At 45.4% G+C, this 20180-nt stretch overlaps 1 protein-coding gene across 2 annotated transcripts in view; it reads left to right on the plus strand.

Moving 5' to 3' along the window:
* The window catches only part of KMT2A (lysine methyltransferase 2A), a 1431261-nt gene that overhangs the window by 521493 nt on the left and 889588 nt on the right, over positions 1 to 20180 (plus strand). For both annotated transcript variants that reach the window (XM_086956712.1, XM_086956713.1), the window contains exons 11-12: positions 13354 to 13500; positions 13658 to 13753. In XM_086956712.1, coding sequence (XP_086812838.1) covers positions 13354 to 13500; positions 13658 to 13753 — 243 coding nt within the window. The remainder of the gene's footprint in view (positions 1 to 13353; positions 13501 to 13657; positions 13754 to 20180) is intronic.

The raw sequence follows: 20180 nt of genomic DNA on the forward strand, positions 1-20180 counted from the left end.
TCGGTGGTGAAGCCTGCTTGCATAAGACCGGCATTTCTTGTTGGTCGGTGTGGCAAAGAGATCCACTGCTGGTCTGCCCCACTGGTTGAAGACCTCCTCTAGAATTCGCAGGTTCAACTCCCACTTGTGAGTAACGGAGGATAACCTGCTCAACCTGTCGGAGTTCTCGTTTAGAACTCCTGGCAAGTGTTCTGCTTTCAGCGATATCCCGTGAAGGATCGCCCATTCCCAGATCTGTTGAGCTTCCTGTGACAAGGGACGAGATCTGGTTCCTCCTTCCTTGTTCACATAATGCATGGCTGTGGTGTTGTCCATTCTGATGAGCACTTGTGAACCTACTAGGCGAGGAAGAAAGTCTTGTAGAGCCATTTTTATCGCTCTTAGCTCCAAGAGATTGATGTGAAGCTGTCGATCGTGAGGAGACCAATGGCCACTGACATGTAGGTCTTGAATCACTGCTCCCCAATGTGAGAAGTTGGCCTGATATGCAGTGCTCACTATTCTAGTGATCACTAGGCATCAGTCCAAACTACCCTTATGGTGATTGGTTGTAAGTCAACCTTAGACCAGCTATCCTAGTAGCGTGGATACGAGCAGTCTTCGGGCTAAACTCTAGAGGGCATGTTAAGCCAGCTGTTATACCATCACATATATCCCTTGAACACCAAGTGAAAGGACACCACACAAGTGTTATGAAAATAAACAGTGTATTTATTAGAATCACAACAGTCCTGTACTCTTTATGAGGACAGGGTACTAAGCACACAACAAAACTCTTATGAAAATACTTCAAGTTGCACAATTTACACAAATGCCCGAGGGGCACGAAAAACCATATACTACAAAAGTGGAATGCGAAATTACTAGCAGGTAAGTACTATACTAATAGGCTTTGGAATCGCTAGGACTACGGTACTGAACCTTCAGATTACTAGTAGGAGGCCTAGGGGACTCGGGTGCAGAGTGTGCACTCTCACGCGGGATGCGGGACAAAGGCTATGGTAGCTAGATTTCACAAAGTTAGTGTTCTCGGGCGAACCCGATAAGGTAGATCGAAAACGACAGTGGATCCTGACCCTTGGATAGTGAGGCTATGCTGGGGCACCGAAATGCCGAGTTTACCTAGCCCAGGGGCTGCAGCTGCATATGTCTCAAAAGACGTCGGGAATCCTCGTAGACGAACCAGGAGCCTGAAGAAAGAAGTTGCTGGCAGGCGACCAGTGAAGATTGTTCGAGTGATCCAAGCCTGGATCGAAAATGGGTGACACCTGAAAGCAGAGGGGACCAAGTTCGTGACTACTAGCCAGTAGTCAGGTGGCACCAGGAGGGCACCGGATGGTAGTCACCTCGACTAGGTGAGTGGGCGACGCTGTGCTCTGCAGATCTCACGGACCAGGAGGCGTTGTCGGCGACCAGGATGGAGGTGCGAGCTGTCCCACGATGGATGAAGCTGTCGACGTCGCTGGACCCAGGATTGGGGCAACAAGTCTTGGCAAATTCAAGCCCACGCGGTGGACTCAAAATGGCGTCTGGAGTGGACCAGGAGCGTACGGGGTGCTCCTCTTTTGGAAGAGAGCAAGGGCCAGTCTGGAGCAACCAGACCAGCAGCAGTGATGTCGTCGGGCGTCGTTCAGAAGGCCACAAGCCAGCGGGCTAGTAGCCAAACAACGCAGTGAGCAGCAAAAAGCAGAAGGGCCCCACGCAGATCGTGGAGATGCTGGGAGGCTGGACTTTGGTGCTGGAGCTGCTCAGGGTCGGGGCTTCTCGGACCCCAAAGCACTCACCAGAGGATCCCTCGGCGGTCGTGCTGGATAAGATTCGTGCAGTTCTGATGATGGCCGGTCCCTCGAGGTCTCGTCACACCTACGGTTCTCAGCTTAGCTGTAGAGGTAGGTAGAGGTCAGAGGTGCCAGGGAAGCCGGGTCTCGTCGTGCTGGTCGGTCGGATTCCCGAGGAAGGACGTGCAGCAAACCGCAGAGTTCTTAGATGGTGCCTGCGGATGCAGGGTGACTACTCCTTAGCCACAAGGGAGAAATCTTGAGAAGAGTCTTGAAGTCCTTTCGTAGAAAGTCGTTTCTTGATTCAAACATGATCTAATTTGGAAGGGTCCCCGCTCCTGCCTTTATCCTAAAGAAAGGGGTGGGTACGCGACTAGGTCCTGCCCTAGGGGTGGGACCAGGAAGGGGGGTGGTTACACCCCTCTCCCATGCCGGACTTTCCCCAGGCCAGGGGCTGGTGTGCCCCTGGAACTGGTTCTAGCCGGCAGATGCGTAGTGAGCACCGGGGTGCCACTCAGCAGTCACCTTCCTGTAAAGCCCTGCCTACCCAAGATACACAAAACCCTGTCTGGGATGGTGCTAGCACCGCCCCTGACAGGAAACCCTTTGTCCAAGCTCTCCTCGCTGGAAGGACTCCCAGCAGCAGGAGGTCAGACTCGTGTCTGTGGTGGCAGCATCCATTTTGTGGAGCTGAGGCTTCGTTTAACTTTAACCGGGGTTCACAGTTACCTACATGTTGTGTCCCTCTAGAAGGGTGGAATGCTAACCCCGTCGCCAGAATTGGCGAGGGGTTAGTATTCCAATTCGTATGACACCTTACTCGACATGTTTTGATAAAGCAATACCAAAGATAGCATTTAACCGCGAGGATTATAATGCACTTAAGAGTATATGGTATGCGTTATTATGGAACAGCTATTAGGACTTGGTTCCGCAAGCTGCAAACGGGCTCAGCTCATGCCAGAGCACCATTTCACACGATTCCAAGCACTCTGCCTTCAGGATTGTCAAGGCCTGCCATAGGAGTGACTGATAGGAATCCGTGTGTCCATTTTTAGGGTTAGATATAGGTATACTATATCTTAAGCAAAGGGTGATTACACCACCTTGCCCCAGCTGTCGTGCAGCCAGTTGTGTCAGATTTAGATGGCCATCCAGGGGTGGCATAATACATGCTGCAGCCCCTGGTAGGCCCTGTGTGCACCTATGGCCTGGGTACCTAAGGTACACTGTACAGGGACTGATAAGGTGACTCCGTATCCAATTAGATATGTACCTAGAGTACATGGAATCCATTTTACAAGAGAGCAGTGGGCCTGGGGTCCTGAAAGCAGGGCCCCAGGTTAACTAAGTCGAAAAACCAGCAAAACACCAGGCAAAAAGTTGGGAGCAACCATAGTCAGATATCCACCTTCCTACACTTGTTGTTTGACGCTTTCGGCGTCCGGTGAATCTGGTGGAATCCGAAGCCGCTTGTAGGAATTGTGGGTGGGGCCGGGTGCCTCGTTTGATCGCTAACGCGGTGCCGGCCGCGGCTTTGGTGGCTCCGGCTTTCTCGGAGGCTGGCGTGTCTGAGGATTCTGCCATGTGGGGGAGCATTGAGGGGCCCGAACCTCTGTGCAACGTGGAGGCCGTTGTGGGAGCGCGCTGCTTCGGAGCTGGACCGTGGGAGGAGAGCGGTAGCGGTGCTCCCCTTCCAAGGAGGGAGAGGGCGAGGAAATATTGCCGCCAGTAAACCAATGGTACGGTCAGCAAATATTTGTGGGGAACAAGTGAGGAAAACTGCAGGTGGGCTCTATAGAGAGGTGGAGGAGGAATGGGCTAAACCTTCTGTGGCTGATAGGGTTCAGTGGGTTGAAGGTAGAAGCAAGTTTAGGCAGAGAGAAAGCTATATGTCTGCAAACCTAGCTTCTGAACAGCCCAGATACTCGCTAAGGAGTACCAAGTTGAGTACCAAGACAAGTTTGGGGGCTGAGAAATCACAAGGCAACACAGGTATACAGACATATAAGGGCAAAAAAACTGCTACAAAGAATAACAACATAAAGAGCTCAAAGATTGCTGATACCGAAGTCAGTAAAAAGTGACACGCCCGGTGGTTAGAGATCCTTGTAAATTAACTCCCTCCCTAAGGGACTACTTTAAGGTTAGCCCAAGTACATTAGTACTAACCCCTTCGGAACAACGAGTTAGTTCAGCTCAGGACGATCCACCCACTAAATTCCCTACTTGCAATAGATTTCTCCCTCTTATGGCTGAACTTGGTGTACCAGATATGGTAATCGAGCCTGAAATCACTATGACCGAACCAGTGGGTAATAAGACTGTACAGGCTACTACTAGTAAGGAACAGTCTAACCCAAATCCGGAATGGCAAGACCTCATTTGTGTACCGGCTTCTTTAGAGGGCGACCTGGGAGGCTCAGAGTCTGGAACTCAACAAGAAACTATGTGCGATATATTACAGTCCCTTGTAAGAGAAATGAAGGAGAGATTTTCCACTTCGAAAAGTTACCAATTTGATATTAAAAATTTGTGTGAAAAATTAGAAACTATATTCGGCTTGCTTGCATTAAGGACAACAGCTCTGGAACTTTCCATAACGGATTTAACTAATCAAGTGGAAGAAAATAAACGAACCATAGCGGTGTTGAAAGGGAGGGATCTAGAAACACAAGACAAGCTGGAGTTGTTAGAGAACTCCCAGAGGGAAAACAATATACGCCTGTTGAAAGTCCCTGAAGGAGTCGAAGGGTCCGAGATAAAGGATTTCTTGGAAAAGTTGATAAAGCGGGCTACCCTTGTTGAGTGTTCCGAGGAGGCACTAGTAGCAGATGTGCAGAGAGTCCATAGGGGATCCATTCAGGCTTAACCCTAACAAAACTAGGCCTAGAAAAATACTAGTGCACTTCCTAACATACACGCTGAAAGAAGAGATTCTCAATAAGGCACTTGAGCAAAACTCGCTGATAGTAGATGACATCACATTCCAGATAAGATCAGACGTCTCGCCGATCACTGCTTCAAGGCAATGGGAGCTGGGAAAGTTAGTGGAACCATTAAAAAAATTGGGGGCCACTGCACAATTAAAATTCCAGGCGTCTCTGAAAATAATGTATAACAGTATGAAAGTGTTTAGGAGAGTAGAAGAGGCCGAACTTTTTCTGCAGTCTATCTCCGAGGGAGAATAAATATGGAATTAGTGTCAATTATCAGGGTATAGATGTTCTTAAAAAGTACAAACTTAAGTGGAAAGAAATGTGTTCCCGTCCTAGGAATAGGTGTCCCATAGGCCGAGGTAGTGGCCATGAAGAAAGAATAGGGGGTTCTTCTAGGGGGGTTTCACAAGGGGGGAGGAGGGGTGGTGGTGGTGGGTGAGCACAGGGTGGGGAGCAGAGGGAGAAATATAAAAATAAAAAAGTTAGGTCCGAATAGCCAATTAGTTATGTTTGAATGTTTCACTTGGAGCAGGATTCAAAGGAACAGTCTATCTTATGGCTGAGATGATTTTTAAGTTGAAGGTGTTCTCCTGGAATCTTAATGGTTTAACCCCTTCCATGCTGGGCCGATTTTCCTCGTGTGCTAGGCTTTTAAAGAATCAATGGCTTTATGACGGCCCCCAGCCGTCATCAGCACACGAGCACTGTAATGCATGACGGATGGGGGCCGTCATCAGCATGGAAGGGGTTAAGGACGAAGTATAGAATGGAAAAAATATTCCAATATTTAAAAGACACGCCAGAGCAGATTCTTGTCCTACAGGAGACACACTTAATGGAGGATGAGTTAAAAGCAATTTGCAAAACGAGAAGCCGGGTTCAAAATGTAGTCTATACAACACAGAAGCACACAACTAAGAGTGTTGCTATAATTGTAAAGAAAAACTCGGCCATCTCTCTTGAATCCTCGGTAGTGGATAAGATGGGGAGATGGGTGATTCTAAAAAAAAGTGCTACACAGTTAAGTTTACAGTGATAGGTTACTATGGTCCTAATACTGACAATACAGGGCCTTTCAGTGATTTATTTTATACGGACCCATTGATCATGGCTGGCGATTTCAATGTGGTCCTGGATCAGACTCTTGATAAATCACAGAATAGCAAGGCCATTTGTAACTTTAAAATGGCAGCCCTGGTTAAGACCACAACGAAGCAACTTGCCTGGTATGATGTTTGGAGGAGTAAAATGGGTAGGAAAAGAGGTTATACCTGCCATAATAAGAAATATAATCATATATCGAGAATAGATTACTTTCTCCTCAGTACTAATTTAAAAGAATGGGTACAGGATGTTCAGCATATAGGGGAGCATCTCTCAGATCACTCTGCCATGTCTTTAACAATCACTCTTCCAGTTGCACCATCTATCAGAAGGTGGTCGGTGGAACGGGCCATCTTGTTGGAAGAAGAAATAATCGACAAGTTAAAAACAGAAACTGAGGCTTTCTTCCAGATTAATCTGGGCAGTGCCCCAATCCACATAGTATGGGATGCATACAAGTGTTTTTATGGGGCCAAATCACTGCTATCCAATTAGTAAGACAGAAAAAATATAAGAAGGAAGTTGAGGGAATAGAGAAAGAGATTCAACCGATTGAGAATACAATTAATATCCAACAGGATGCATCCTTAAACCCTGCCAGGTTAGAGTTAAAATCTTTAAGATTTGGCAGCAGTCCTGGAGTTAAGACTAAAAAAGAAGTGGCAGGCTAGCAAATTAGCGCATTTTGAATACGGTGAGAATTGTGGGAAGCTCCTGGCATGGAAGACCAAGCAAGATCTAGCCCGAGGTATTATTACTGAACTAAACTCTTCCATTCCAGGAGTTACACTTGAGACTCCAGATGAAATTATGAAGGCCTTTCAGCTGCACTTTGAGGAGTTATATCGGGAGGATTTGAACGTTCAGCCAAGTAAGGTTGAGGATTGGCTGGGCCAAACACCCTTTAAAAAAATCTCAGACATTAAAGCCCAGAATATGGACCTGCCGATATCTAATTCGGAAGTCGTGAAAGCCATAGATAGTGGAGTGGTGTGGCTCACTGGTTAGAGGCGGCAGACCCGAGAGCAGAGAACGGCCCGGGACCAGGGTTCAATTCCTGGCAGGGTCGTGGACCAGGATCAGCAGACTTGATAATTCTCATCTCGGTGCCTACTCTAAACAGGGATCACACTCGGCAACTCTGGGCATTAGCTTGCCTCATCTCCACAACGGCCCCCCACATACGCCAGGGATGCCTGGTTTCACCTTGGAGATACCCAGTAGGGACCATCTCACAGGGAAAGCCAGGACGGGTTTCCCAGCGGTCTACTGCGCAGAGATACTCCTTCAGGAGTCGATTCTAGCGCATTACAAACCCACAATTAATTAATTAATTAATAGATCTAAGCAAACAAAGGTACAGTCACAGGCCCGACGTGCTACCGGCAGAACTTTATAAAGCCCTGAAGGACGTTCCCTCCCCAGTTTTGGTTGTTCTCTTTGCCCATATCTTTGAAAATGGTGGTAATATTCCTCCCTCTTGGAACGAAGCTACAGTCTCCCTGATCCATAAACCCTCTAAACCATCAAGATCTTGCGATTCATATCGACCCATCTCTCTGCTCAATATTGATTATAAGATCTATGCAAGAATATTGGCAGGGAGGTTAAATGGGGTAACAGGGGATCTTTTGCATGAGAATCAAAAAGGATTTATTAAAGGTAGAGGCATAGCTGAACTAACTTACAATTTGATAGGGGCAATAGATCTGGCTACAGTCTATAAATGTCCATTAGCCATAATAACAATAGAAGCAACAAAAGCTTTCGATAGTTAACTGGGTCTATATGAAACATTTGTTGGAGTATAATTTATGGGAGAACTTTTCTAGGTCTATTTTCTTATTATATCAATTGCCTACAGCAAGAATCTTAGTGAATGGGAATTAGTCTGCGCCAGTTAAAATCCAGAGGGGTACCAGGCAGGGGTGTCCTTTATCGCCAATGCTTTTCAATCTATATATCGAGCCCTTTGCCAAAAAAATTAGATCTAATCATTCCAATACATGGGTTTGGAAAAAAAGGTGGCGTTATACGCCAACGATTTAATGGTTTTTACTTCAGACCCAAACGTCTCCATCCCTTTGGTTTATGAGGAGGCAATCAGGTTCGGTAAGATTTCAGGGTATGAAATTAATTCCACAAAAACAGAGTGCATGACATGGAATCTGACAGTATGCTCCCATCCAATAAAGAACAAGATCAGGTACTTGGGAACTCAGATTAGTCAGAATATTGATGAGATCCCAGAATTGAATCTGCAAAGGGTTGCCAAGGAAATTAAATCCTCTCTGACAGCATGGGTATATTTGCCTCTAAAGTTAGTGGGCAGAGTTAACTTAATAAAAATGATGCTGCTCCCAAAGTTAATTTTCATCTTGCAGAATATTCCATTGGCATTTAAGGGAAAAAGCCTAAAATCTCTCCAGGCGGTATTTAATCCATTTATCTGGGCCTCCAAAGCGGTTAGAATATTGTGGAAAAAGCTGCGCAGGAAAAAGAACGGGGGGGTATGCTTACCAGATTTAGTTCTATATGCAAGAGCCTTATCCTTGGCTGGAGGGAAACTTCTTCTAGGCACCCCAGATACATCAGATGTTGGAATGATGTGGAAGGCAATGCTTGCAAATGTTTAGAATGGGAATCAATGGTCCTTTTTACATAAATATGGAGATCCAAGATTCTTTAAAAAAGTACGATTAAAGATTTTACGAGAATTTGCTGGCACCTGGGCCAAGGTTAGAAAAACTTTGAAGATCAGTTACTTCAGTGCTCTTGCCCCAATCTTGAATGCTCCAGGATCACCTGAATGGACTAGAGACTCTTTGGTTACTCCATTGATAGATGCTGGTGTTCAATGTTTGGGACAATTAGTTACAGGAGAATCCTTACTATCATGGGACGATTTATCTTCCCTTACAGACAACAGGCTCTCCAAATTTAAAAACTGGCAATTAATGAGCTGGCACCAGAATATCGGACAAAGTGTGGGCAAAGAGTATGAATTAGAAAATAGTCTTTGGAAAGAAACCAGGAAGAAATTGAAGGTATTGGTTGTCTACTGGTTAATGATGGACCTGGAGGATGGAGAATTAAACCTACCAACGGAAGTGTCGGGAGAGAGCTTGCCCGGCGCCCATCTTAAAAAATTATGGCAAGTATCTCTTGACACTTTATATGCTACAGTCCTTCCTGCATATTTGAAAAGGAACCATATCTTCTGTATCCATAGGGTGTATTGGTCTCCGCACAATCTTGCGAAGTTCTCGAATGGCCCATTACCCAAATGTCCGAAGTGCCTTTACCCGAAAGCGGATGATATCCATATGTTCTTGGAGTGTCCCATGCTCCAATACTTTTGGGCAAAGGTAACAAAAGGTATTGGAGATATGATGGGTATCAACATTCCGGGAAGCCGTCTTTTAGTGTTTTTTGGCTTGTTACCAGAATGGGAGGCGCTCCCTGGTTGGATGAATAAGTTATCTCTATATTTGATCTTTATAGCAAGAAGAGAAGTGTGTAAAAAATGGATACAGGATACCCCCCCTTCCTTTGCAGAGTGGATTATCTCAGTTAGTTATACTATGAAAATAGATAGAGTTAAACTGGAGAAGAATAATGTTATAAATGACAGGGAGAATAGGTTAAATTTTTGGAGTCTGTGTGAGGCATGGCTTATCTTGTGTTAAAGTAATCATCTTGGTTCAATGATTAAGCCTTACACCTAAAATACTTTGCCTCTCTGGTTCTGAAGGGCACCCAGAAATCAGATCCTCTACTCAGTGAGGTTTTGTGTACAGCTTCTTCAATTATCTAACAGAGTGCTCCAGCAGGTGCCTTTGAGAGGGAGGCTATGGGAGCAATCCAATAGCTCTGTTTTTACTATTGGCAAATGATGACCAAAAAAAAAAGTTACTTACCTTCAGTAACGATATATCTTTAAGAAACAGTAGTTAGTGTTAGTTTCCTTACCGGCCCACCCATCCTCACCAATATCTAGGGTTAAGGTAATTTCCCTTTGAGGGCCCTAGTTTTATGGCACCAGTGTCGGTCTCTGGCATGGCTCTACGTTCCTGGCACGGAAAGCTATGTACAAGAACTAACGTCAGCGCACGAGGGCGGCGTCTAAGTACTCTGACGTCTACCCGGCGAAGCCGACTATGGACGCGGGCGGAGCCGCAGACGACGCCTACCGACGGGCAGGGGTACTGCTACGCAAAACTTTTCGGATCCAGTCTGACGCCTGGGGATATTTAAGGTAAGGAATCGAACACTAACTACTGTTTCTTACAGATATATTGTTACCGAAGGTAAGTAACTTGTGCTACAGCACAGGTTTGATGAGTTATCATGGTGGTCAAAAAATCATCAAAGACTTAACCAATGTACAATTTTGGGCATTTCTTTGGTTTGCTGGCCTTTGTTAAGAGGTGACTCCTGAGAACTGTTCTTGGTCAATTTAGGAGGAGCTCATGTCTACCTAAAAAGAAGCTGGAATCAATTAGCACGCCTAAAAGGTTGCTGTGTTTTTGGCACTCCTCTCCTCCAGGAGACTGATCAAGATTCAAGCTTTCCCAAAAAGAATCACATCATACTTTTCCATAAATGTAAGCTCTCCTTATGCACCAGTCCATGGTTCTTCTCCAAAGTATAGATGAACTTCCACCCCGATGGGCTAGATTTCTAAAGTCTTTTTTCAGAACCACACCTTTTAAGGTAAAAAGGTACATGGATGCCTCATATTCTATCTACATCATCAGCTCAGATGTAATGACATCCGACCTGCTTCTGCTTAAATTAGTAAATTGTCAGAAATGTAAGATGGTTTCCAAACCTAGAATCACTAGATGGTTAGTTTTCTTTATCAATTTTTGTCACAAAAAAGACTGTCCCCTCAAGGACACTGACAGCACACTCAAAGAATTGTGGCATCATAGTTGCCCTATATTCAGGAGTGCCGTTAGCAGATGTATGTTGAGCAGCTACTCCTAAGTGATGCAACTCACTGATGCAACACTTTGGCCTAGATGTTGCAGCATAGAGTTAAACCATAGTGGGTCACGCAGTTCTTCAGAATCTCATTTACTAACCTGAGCATCTTCTGATGTTCCTCCACCATCCACTGTCTGACATGTTCCTGATTTACTGCGTGGATTCAAGATCATGAATCTGTGAAGGATCCAGTACTGAAGAAGAGGCCAACTAATGTTTAGGACATAGTCTCCAGCATCGGTACCTTTCATAGATTTGTATGCTGTTCACCCTCCGGTCTGCATTCAGGCACACCTCCCATTTATATTCTTCCTCTTAGCTACGAGATCTGAGTTATGCCAGTCTCTGGGGGAGTGATGTTTAGTGAATGCTCACATCATTGGCTGAAGTTTGAGTCTCTACCAATGAGTCGATTTTGCTACTAAAGTGACACTGTTCACAACCGATGGCCTGACTGGCCATAGCGGGCACCGGGGAATACCCGGTTGCGCCGTACGGGTGGGGCCGGTTTTGGGCCCCTGGGGTCCGTTTTTGTTACAGGGCCGTTTTTGCAGCATAGCTGCAAAACCTGCCCTGTACCAAAATCGGCCGAAAACCGGCCCCGGCAAAGAGCTCGGCGGCGCCTCCAAACCCCAGAGGGGTGGGCGAGCACTTTGCCAGGGCCGGTTGTAGTTACCAGTCCGGCCCTATAACCTTTGGTCGCATTTTTGGTATTGCTGATTTAAAGTTGTTGTGGGATCTCTTCCAGTTTGGCAAAACAAAATGATTCAGGCTAGGGAATTTACGAACTATACTAATTCTGTACATTTAGGCAAACTGCACCCGTTTAACTTTTAATTCTTAACCTCCTGTAATGCACCGATGACTCAATTCATCACCACTCCCTTCACCCCGGACTCCACTACTCTCACCCGCAACCCCACCCCCTCCCCACGCACCAACCCTCAGACCTCCACATATACCATTAACACTCATCTCTTCCCTGACATCACAGCTCCCACCCACACTGCTCTCACCACAACCCCACCCCTTCCCCTCCTACCAACTCTCAGACCTCCACACATACCATTAACACCCCTCTCTCCCCTGACATCACAGCTCCCACCCACTCTCCTCTCTCCCCTGACATCACCCTCAACACCACCCCTTCCCCTTCGACCAACCCTCGGACCTCCACACATACCATTAACACTCCTCTCTACCCTGACATCACAGCCCCCACCCACACTCCTCTCTCCCCTGACAGCACCCTCAACTCTGCCCCTACCAACCCTCGGACCTCCACACATACCATAAACACTCCTCGCTCCCCTAACATCACAGCTCCCACCCACACTCCTCTCTCCCCTGACATCACAGCTCCCACCCACAACCTAGCTCAGCTCCGGAACGACACACACAACGACAATTCCCACCCTTTATCCCCTCCCATCCTCAGTCCCCACTACCCTCTGACTAAATACGCCGAACACACTTCCTCTCTCTACTTAACTCCCTACCTCTCAACAGGTCCACCATCAATCCCATTTCCCCCCCACTCTCAGTCCTCACTACCATTACTGCACCCCCACCACCACTAACTTACACCCATCCTCCACCTTGCTCTCTCTTCCTTCCACCAACCCCCTCTCTACCTCATCCACCCCCCCCCCCCCCCCCCCCCCCGCCCAAACTCTCTCTCCTCCCTAACTCCGTCCCGTACATGGACACTGATACAATGGAGCCCTGCACGAACACCAGCCTACCCCCCCACCTGCTCGCTAATTCACAGGTCAGTCATGCACCTCTGATCCCCGCTCCCACCTCCATCGCATACCCCACGCTGGACAAGATCATGGCCACCCTCATCCAGGTCAAACAAGACTTGCACATCATCAAAGAACTTCTCTCCACAAACCCCATACAACTCTCACCCAACTCAACCCAACCCACCAAGTAGTTCAAGTGTACTAAATACACTTGAACTACTACTTCGGACTCTTAAAGAATATGCACAGACCTTACTCCCTGTTCGACCTCTTTGCTTATTTGTATTATCTGTATTTTTGATTTACATCTATTTGTGCTGTTAGCTTTACTGACTAAGATCATGTACTCTCTCTATGTAAAGCGCTCTGATATCTGCAAAGATCTTGTTCGCGCTATATAAAACTTTCAAAATAAATTTACAATGCGTAGTCAACATCCCAGACTGAACTGTGGCTTCGTATGTTAACATGGCCTGGTGATTCACTTTAAGCTGCAGGGTAAAGTGCAGGGGGCGTCGTTAGGAATTTGACCATGGGCAGAGTAGGCTTCACACTCTCTAGTCATGCACCTGCACCCTGGTGGCTGAGCGATCTCAAAGCTGTTCCAGAAAATTATTAATTTGTCAAGAACTGCTACGGTAGCCTGGCGTTAATAGTTGTTAAAATTAGGCGCTTTCTTGAGGTTCTAAAACAAATTGGCATCTTTATGTTCAGATAGGCTGTATGCTCATTTTTGTATGTTTTTTTTCCTGTTGCTATTAAAGACTTCGTCTTCCCTGTCCCCACCTCTAGTTTGTCTATTGCCAAGTTTGTTGTGAGCCCTTCCACAAGTTCTGCCTGGAGGAGAGCGAGCGCCCTCTTGAGGAGCAGTTGGAGAACTGGTGCTGCCGTCGATGCAAGTTTTGTCATGTGTGCGGAAGACAACACGAGGCTACAAAGGTAATGAGACAGTCGCATTCGCTTGTATCAAGCTTACTTACCTACCCACAAAACACTTAAGGTTACTCTCCCATTTGTTGTGTCAGTATGAAGTGTATCCATATTCGATATCACGTGTCATGCAGCGCTCATTTGCTTGCTTCTTCTCTCCATACAGCAACTGTTGGAATGTAATAAATGTCGGAACAGCTATCACCCTGAGTGCCTGGGGCCCAATTACCCAACAAAACCCACCAAGAAGAAAAAAGTGTGGGTGAGTTGGGAGCTTCCTTCTATCCTCTATATCGAACGGGCACAATATAAATCGTCCTATTTCCCACAAAATTGAGATTGTAATCTCCTGTAATTGTTCTTGGATCATAAAACCAGGAGCAAGGGATAGCGACTTTAGGTTGTGAAACACTTACAATTCTGCTATACTTGGTTTTAGTTATGTAAACGCTATTTTTTTGTGATGTAATTCTTACCAATGAGATGCCTGCTTGTATGGTCAGGCCAGCATGAGTTTTTCAGCAGTCGTAAACATATCACTTTGAAATGGGGTGTTGGACTAGATATATAAAACCATCACTTCATCTGTTACTCATGGTTTCTTCACGATCACAATGATGTATAAGTGGAACGTTCTTCGTTATTGATTTTTTTTTATGGCTGTAAGCAGTAGAATTTCTCAGATTATGACGGTATCCAGGGAACACATTAAAAAAAATCATTTATTAAAAACATGTGTAAAGGAGTCCATCTTGTCGAGTGTTCATGTTAGCACTTTTGAGTTTTAAAAAGTACATCTATTTAGCCAGATTAAAACTACAATACATTTGTGTGAAGACACCACTGCTTTGAACCATTTGTAGTAACTAAAAATAAAGGGGAAGTCCAGCCTCTAATAGGCTGACACATACGCTGATCAACATTGCACCTTTAAGAATTCCCAAGGGATGTGGCCTCCCCATAGTGCAGTACGCGGTCCGTGAGGTAGTTCAGTTGTGCAGCTCGCTAAAGCAGCAACCCGAACACTGCTGCCTATTTTTAGCTGCAAACTTCTTTTAAGTGTTTTTTTTTTTAACCTTCATTGTATGTTTTTAAGAAGCTACTATTCGAAACTCAAGCCAGACCTATTTAACTATGGCTCCAGGGTTACTTGAGCCCATCAGCCATGCTTTCCAGAATCCATTAATTAATGGAGTTGAATGCCCAGGGGGAAAATATGGATCTTCTTCCTCTGATCCTTTGTTCTGGGAGAAATATACCACACCAGACTCTAGAAGTGTCTCATCTAACAAGTGCTGCAACGCTACTGACCTGATCTGCTCCGCCTAAGAAGGAAAGCAAACGGATGGATACAGTGAGTAAAAACGTCTACACAATCTCTGCCAGAGCTTTGAGAGTGGAAGTTTCACAGTACCACTAGGCCGTTGCAACCGATCTTTGAAATTCCTTGGATCGATTTATTGATCTAATAGGGAAGTTGGAGAAGATTTTTTAGAAATCCTGACAAAGGGGATTGTTACTTCTGACATTAAGTGCAACCAGTAACTCAGCTGATTAGGGCCTCCTGTGACATTAATCACTGTCGCTCGATAAGGCACTTCTCCTGGTTAAGTCTTGAATTCTTATAATCTCAGGAAAAGAAAAAGCATTTGGATGTGCCTTTCGCCTTAGTTTTCTAGTCAGAATAGGGATGAGTAACTGTAATGGATGAAGGCAGAATCGAAAGCTAAATTGGTCGGCTCATTAAAAAAGGAGGACTTCCTTTAAGTGTCCAAAGGATGTTGTCAAGGTCAACAAAGGACACACTCCTCTGTGGAAAAGACTGCAGTAACTGTTGCGCCAAGAGCGACATCTGTAATAAATTCAGTTTTTTTTCAAAGCCAAATCTAAAAAAGGCAAAAGTATTTAGCAACCTTCTGCGGCTCTGGGAAGAGGTCTAGGAGCAAGACAGTGACTAGTCATTTCTGCCAGCACCATCCGGCCCATTGGAAATAGGTGGGGATTATGTCACACAGTGGAGGCAGTCAGCAGCTTGAGAGAAGGAATTATTTCCAGCCATTTTCCTGCCTGGCAGAGCATGACAACCGTTATTTGGGTGTTTGATATTGTCGGGTCTGGCTTCCAAATTGCAATATTTTTCTGTACCTTTCACTCCTCAAAGGCATTGGGATCCATGAAGAAGGTGACACAGGAGATGTCTAAGCTTCTTCACAAGAAAGATGTTGACCATGTTTCCAAGTTATAGTGAAACAAAGGAATCTACTGCTATTTTTGTTTTTTCAAGGCCCCGAGTCTGGAGTTTCACCCTTTTGTGTATGGGAACATGGCAACAAATTTGTGAAGAGGGAAACATTCTGCATGCTTACACTACACCAAGTCTTCACTTATCTCCACCTAGTGGTTGGGTCCGGAATTGTGTTTTTTTCTTTTTCTTGTTTTTGACGCTGTCGACCACCATTTGGTGTGTGACGTCCATCGGTATCCTGGAGGTCGACGTGCGTGGTAGCCATCTTCATATTCTTTTTTCCGTCGTTGAGTCTGGAAGTCAGACAGGAAGCACCAAAGAAAATTTAAATGTTTCCCCAAAAAGTTTGAAAAAGAAGATGATAAACTAAGAAATATCATTGACTAAGAAATATCATCGACGTTGTGAGCGAATGCGGGACCAGAGGACCACTCACTCCACAAATGGAGTGGTTGGGGCCATGGAGAATACCCCTATCAAGTTCTGCCCCAAGTGCCACCACAAGTAAGCCAATGCGACTCTCGCAACGTTTGCAACCTCTGCCTGCCCGAAGACCACCAGGACAAGGACTGTGAGGACTGTGCAGCGTTACTGCTGTAAATGCTAAGGACACGCCGAAGTCAGACAGGCCCACTATGCCACAATGTTGCAGACAATGAAGATAACCTCCCTGAGAGACCTGGGTTTCTCAAGCGACGAGGAGGAACATGGAGCACCAGCGGAGTCGATGCAAGAGGGATCTGACGTTAAGGTCCCAGAGGGGGGATTTGGATAAAATCCACGCCAAAAAGAAGACGGCGAAGGTGAGACACCACAAAGATCCGTCTGAACCAAAGGGCCGCGAACATAAGGTGCACAAGGCAGCCCCAACACCAAGCAAAAAAACGATCGAAGGTCAGCAGCGACGTAAAGAACCCCACAGAACTCAACCGAAGGTCACCAAGTAGGGAAAATCGTCAAAGACGCCGAAATAAAGGGTCGAAACCGAAGCCGCAAAAAAGGCCACTACACCGCCGAAGACTAACGTCAACGTCCGGTAAAAAAGAAAATATGCAGCCACCGATGTCGAAAAGAAAAGGAGAAGACTCGAGGAGGAAATGGCAGCGCTCCTACAAAATAAGAAGAACTTCAATGCCTCACTGACCAGAGAACGTCTACGCAGAAGACGCCAAAGGAGAGGAAGAAGGTATCTTTGACTTCCCTCCAACATCAGATCCTCGAGGCGAAGAACCCGTGGAATTCATAGACATACCTGAAGAGGAGGAAAACTCTGAAAATTTTGAGGTAGATTGAAACGACCTTGACACCGAGAGTCCGGAAGAAAAGATTTGCAGCTACCCTTCAAAAGCTTCACCTCCAGATGACATAGCTTTCTACAATGACCTTGTCAAACGGGCAGCAAATCAATTTGGAGTACCCTTAAAGGAGTAAAAAGGGGACACATGTTTCTTGCTAGAAACACTGGAACCAGCTACAAGAGGAACACACTACCTGCCTATGCTGCCAAGTATCCTGGACCAAGGCAAAGAAGCATTCAAAGAACCAGCTTTAAACAAGGGGGTAACACCCAGAGTAGAGAAAAAAATGCAAACCCTCCTCAAAGGACCCAAACTATATATTCACGGAAGTACAGTACCTGACTCTATTATTGTCACCACAGCCAGGAGGAGAGCCAATGCAGGCTCCAACACGGGGCCACCACCTGAAAAAGAAAGTAAGAGGATGGACATGGTGGGGAGAAGAATGGAGAAAGAGGCAGTAACACAATGGCGTATTACTAACTCTATACCCTGCTAAATAGATATGGCCACCAATGCTGGGATGAAATAGAGGAAATATTGAACAAACTTCCTGAAGAAGACAAAAAGAGAGCAAACGCTATTGTACAGGAGGGAAAAACATGGCTAACACCTGTCTAAAGTCAGCTTTGGGTGCAGTAGACACTGCTAGTAGGGGGATGTGCACAGGAACCATACTGAGAAGACATGCCTGGCTCAGGATCTCAGGATTCAAGCAGGAGGTTCCAACCTCCATCATTAATAGGCCATTCAATGGAGAAGCACTGTTTGGAAAGGAAGTGGATGAATGCCTTCAACAAATAAAAAAGGGTAATGAAACAGCAAGGGCAATGGGTGCCCTGCAACAAAAAGGTTCATTTAAATGAGGGGGATTTAATAGTAGAAAACCCACAGGTAAAGGCAAATTTGCACAGGGACAACAAATGTCTCCGCAAACTCGCATGCAAAACCCAAATCAGCAAATGGGTCAGCAATCAGGATACCGAGGCTGGCAACAACAACAAAAGCAGCCCTTTCGAGGAAGAGGCAATGAAAGAGATAGAGGCCAATCCTCTAGAGGAAGAGGAAATGGATCAAACTGACTTGCCCTCAAACAAAGACCCACCCAAGAGCTTTGGGGGGGGGGGGGCTGTTTGGGGGGCAGAATATCCTTCTTCCAAAGAGAACGGAAAAGGATAACAACAAACAATTGGATATTCAATTTGATAAAGTATGGGTATTGCGTAGAACTCACTCACATACCACCTGCAAACCCACCAAAGACAAGAAAGTTACTAAGGCACAACAAAAATTGTTAAACGAAGAGATTAACGAACTAAGCCTAAAACAGGCAATAGAAAAAGTACCAAAGCATGAGTGGTTCACCGGAATCTATTCACCATATTTCCTATTACCCAAGCAAGATCTAATCCGAAGACCAATCATGGACTTAAGGTTTATAAACAAGTTCAGACTGACACAACTTTTCAAAATGTGCACACTCCAAGAAATAATCCCACAGATTCAAAAAGGGGATTACATTGCAATAATAGACCTCAAGGACGCCTACCTTCATAAACCAATGAACAGAAAACACAGGAAATTCCCAAGATTCCTGCACAACGGAACACACTACCATTTCAAGGTACTTCTGTTAGGAATAAAATCAGCTCTGCGTTTTTTCACAAAGTGTCTGGCGCAGTGGCGGCATACCTGAGAAAAGAAGGAATCCACGGCTACCCCTATCTAGACAGCTGGCTCATAAGGGGAAAATCGAAACAAACCTGTCACAATCACGTCCAAAAAGGCAATTCAAATGCTACAAACACTTGGTTTCTCCATAAACAACAAGAAATCTTTAACAACACAAGAAAGAGAAAAAACCTTCCTGGGAGCAAAGTTAAAAACAACAAAACAGAGGGCATACCCCCACACAAGCCAGAATACAAGCAGTACATCAGGAAACAAGACTTTACCAGAGGGGTCAGTCTCTGACAGTGAGGAGGGTCATGAAACTAATGGGCATGATGGCATCATGCATCCCGCTGATCCCTTATGCCAGACTACATATGCGACCATTCCAAGAATGGCTTACCAACAGCTGGTCTCAAGCCACAGGAAGTTGGGAGGATGTAGTGGTTGTTACACAAAATGTGGAAGCGAATATACAATGGCGGGCATCCAAAAGATAGCACAGGGGAGACCTTTCAGGAACCCAACTCCAACTGTGACAGTCACCACGGACGCATCCCTCAACGGTTGGACAATGAAACAAGCACGATTCCACATAGCATATCAACTTTTAGGAAATAAAAACCATATTTCTAGCTCTAAAGGCATTCCAGAAAAACATTCAGAGGGAAACCATCCTGATCTAAACAGGCAATACAACAACAATGTTTTATCTGAACAAGCAAGGAAGGATTAAATCCTTTCCCTTGAGCAAACTTGCATAGGAAATATGGCAATGGGCAATAATTCACAATCAACTTACAAACTCTACATCTACCAGGAGTAGGCAACATTATAAACATTACAGCGGACCAACTGAGCAGACAAAACACTGCTCCCACGAATGGGAGTTAAAGAACAAAACAGTACAGAATCTGTTCAAAATATGGTGAACACCTGTAATAGACCTGTTTGCAACAGTACAGAACAAAAAATGCCAGTCCTTTACCTCGAGGTTTCCACACCACCTGTCAAAGGGAAATGCACTTTCACTCAACTGGTCACAGCTATTTGCTTACGCCTTTCCACTGATACCCCTGCTGCAAAGAGTGTTACAAAAAGCAAAAGATCCAGGAAGAAATATAATTCTCATTGCTCCACTATGGCCAAGGCAGACATGGTATTCAACTCTCCTAGAACTATCCAAAGGGGAGATGATCAGGATAAAAACAGAAAAGGACCTGCTAACAATGCACCAGGGTCAGATCTTTCACCCGGAGACAACACTACATCTAGCAGCTTGGTACCTGAATACATAGAATTTAGACACCTCAATCTACCTCTACGCACCAGGGAAATTCTAAAGGAGGCAAGAAAACAGTCAACAAGAAAATGCTATTCAGCAAAATGGAAGTGTTATACCACATGGTGCACCTCTAACAAGAAACAGAATGCAATCAACACGCAAGAAAGTTATTACTTACCTGACTCACTTC

Source organism: Lissotriton vulgaris, chromosome 2_1 (assembly GCF_964263255.1).
Source record: "Lissotriton vulgaris chromosome 2_1, aLisVul1.2, whole genome shotgun sequence".
NCBI lineage: Eukaryota > Metazoa > Chordata > Amphibia > Caudata > Salamandridae > Lissotriton > Lissotriton vulgaris.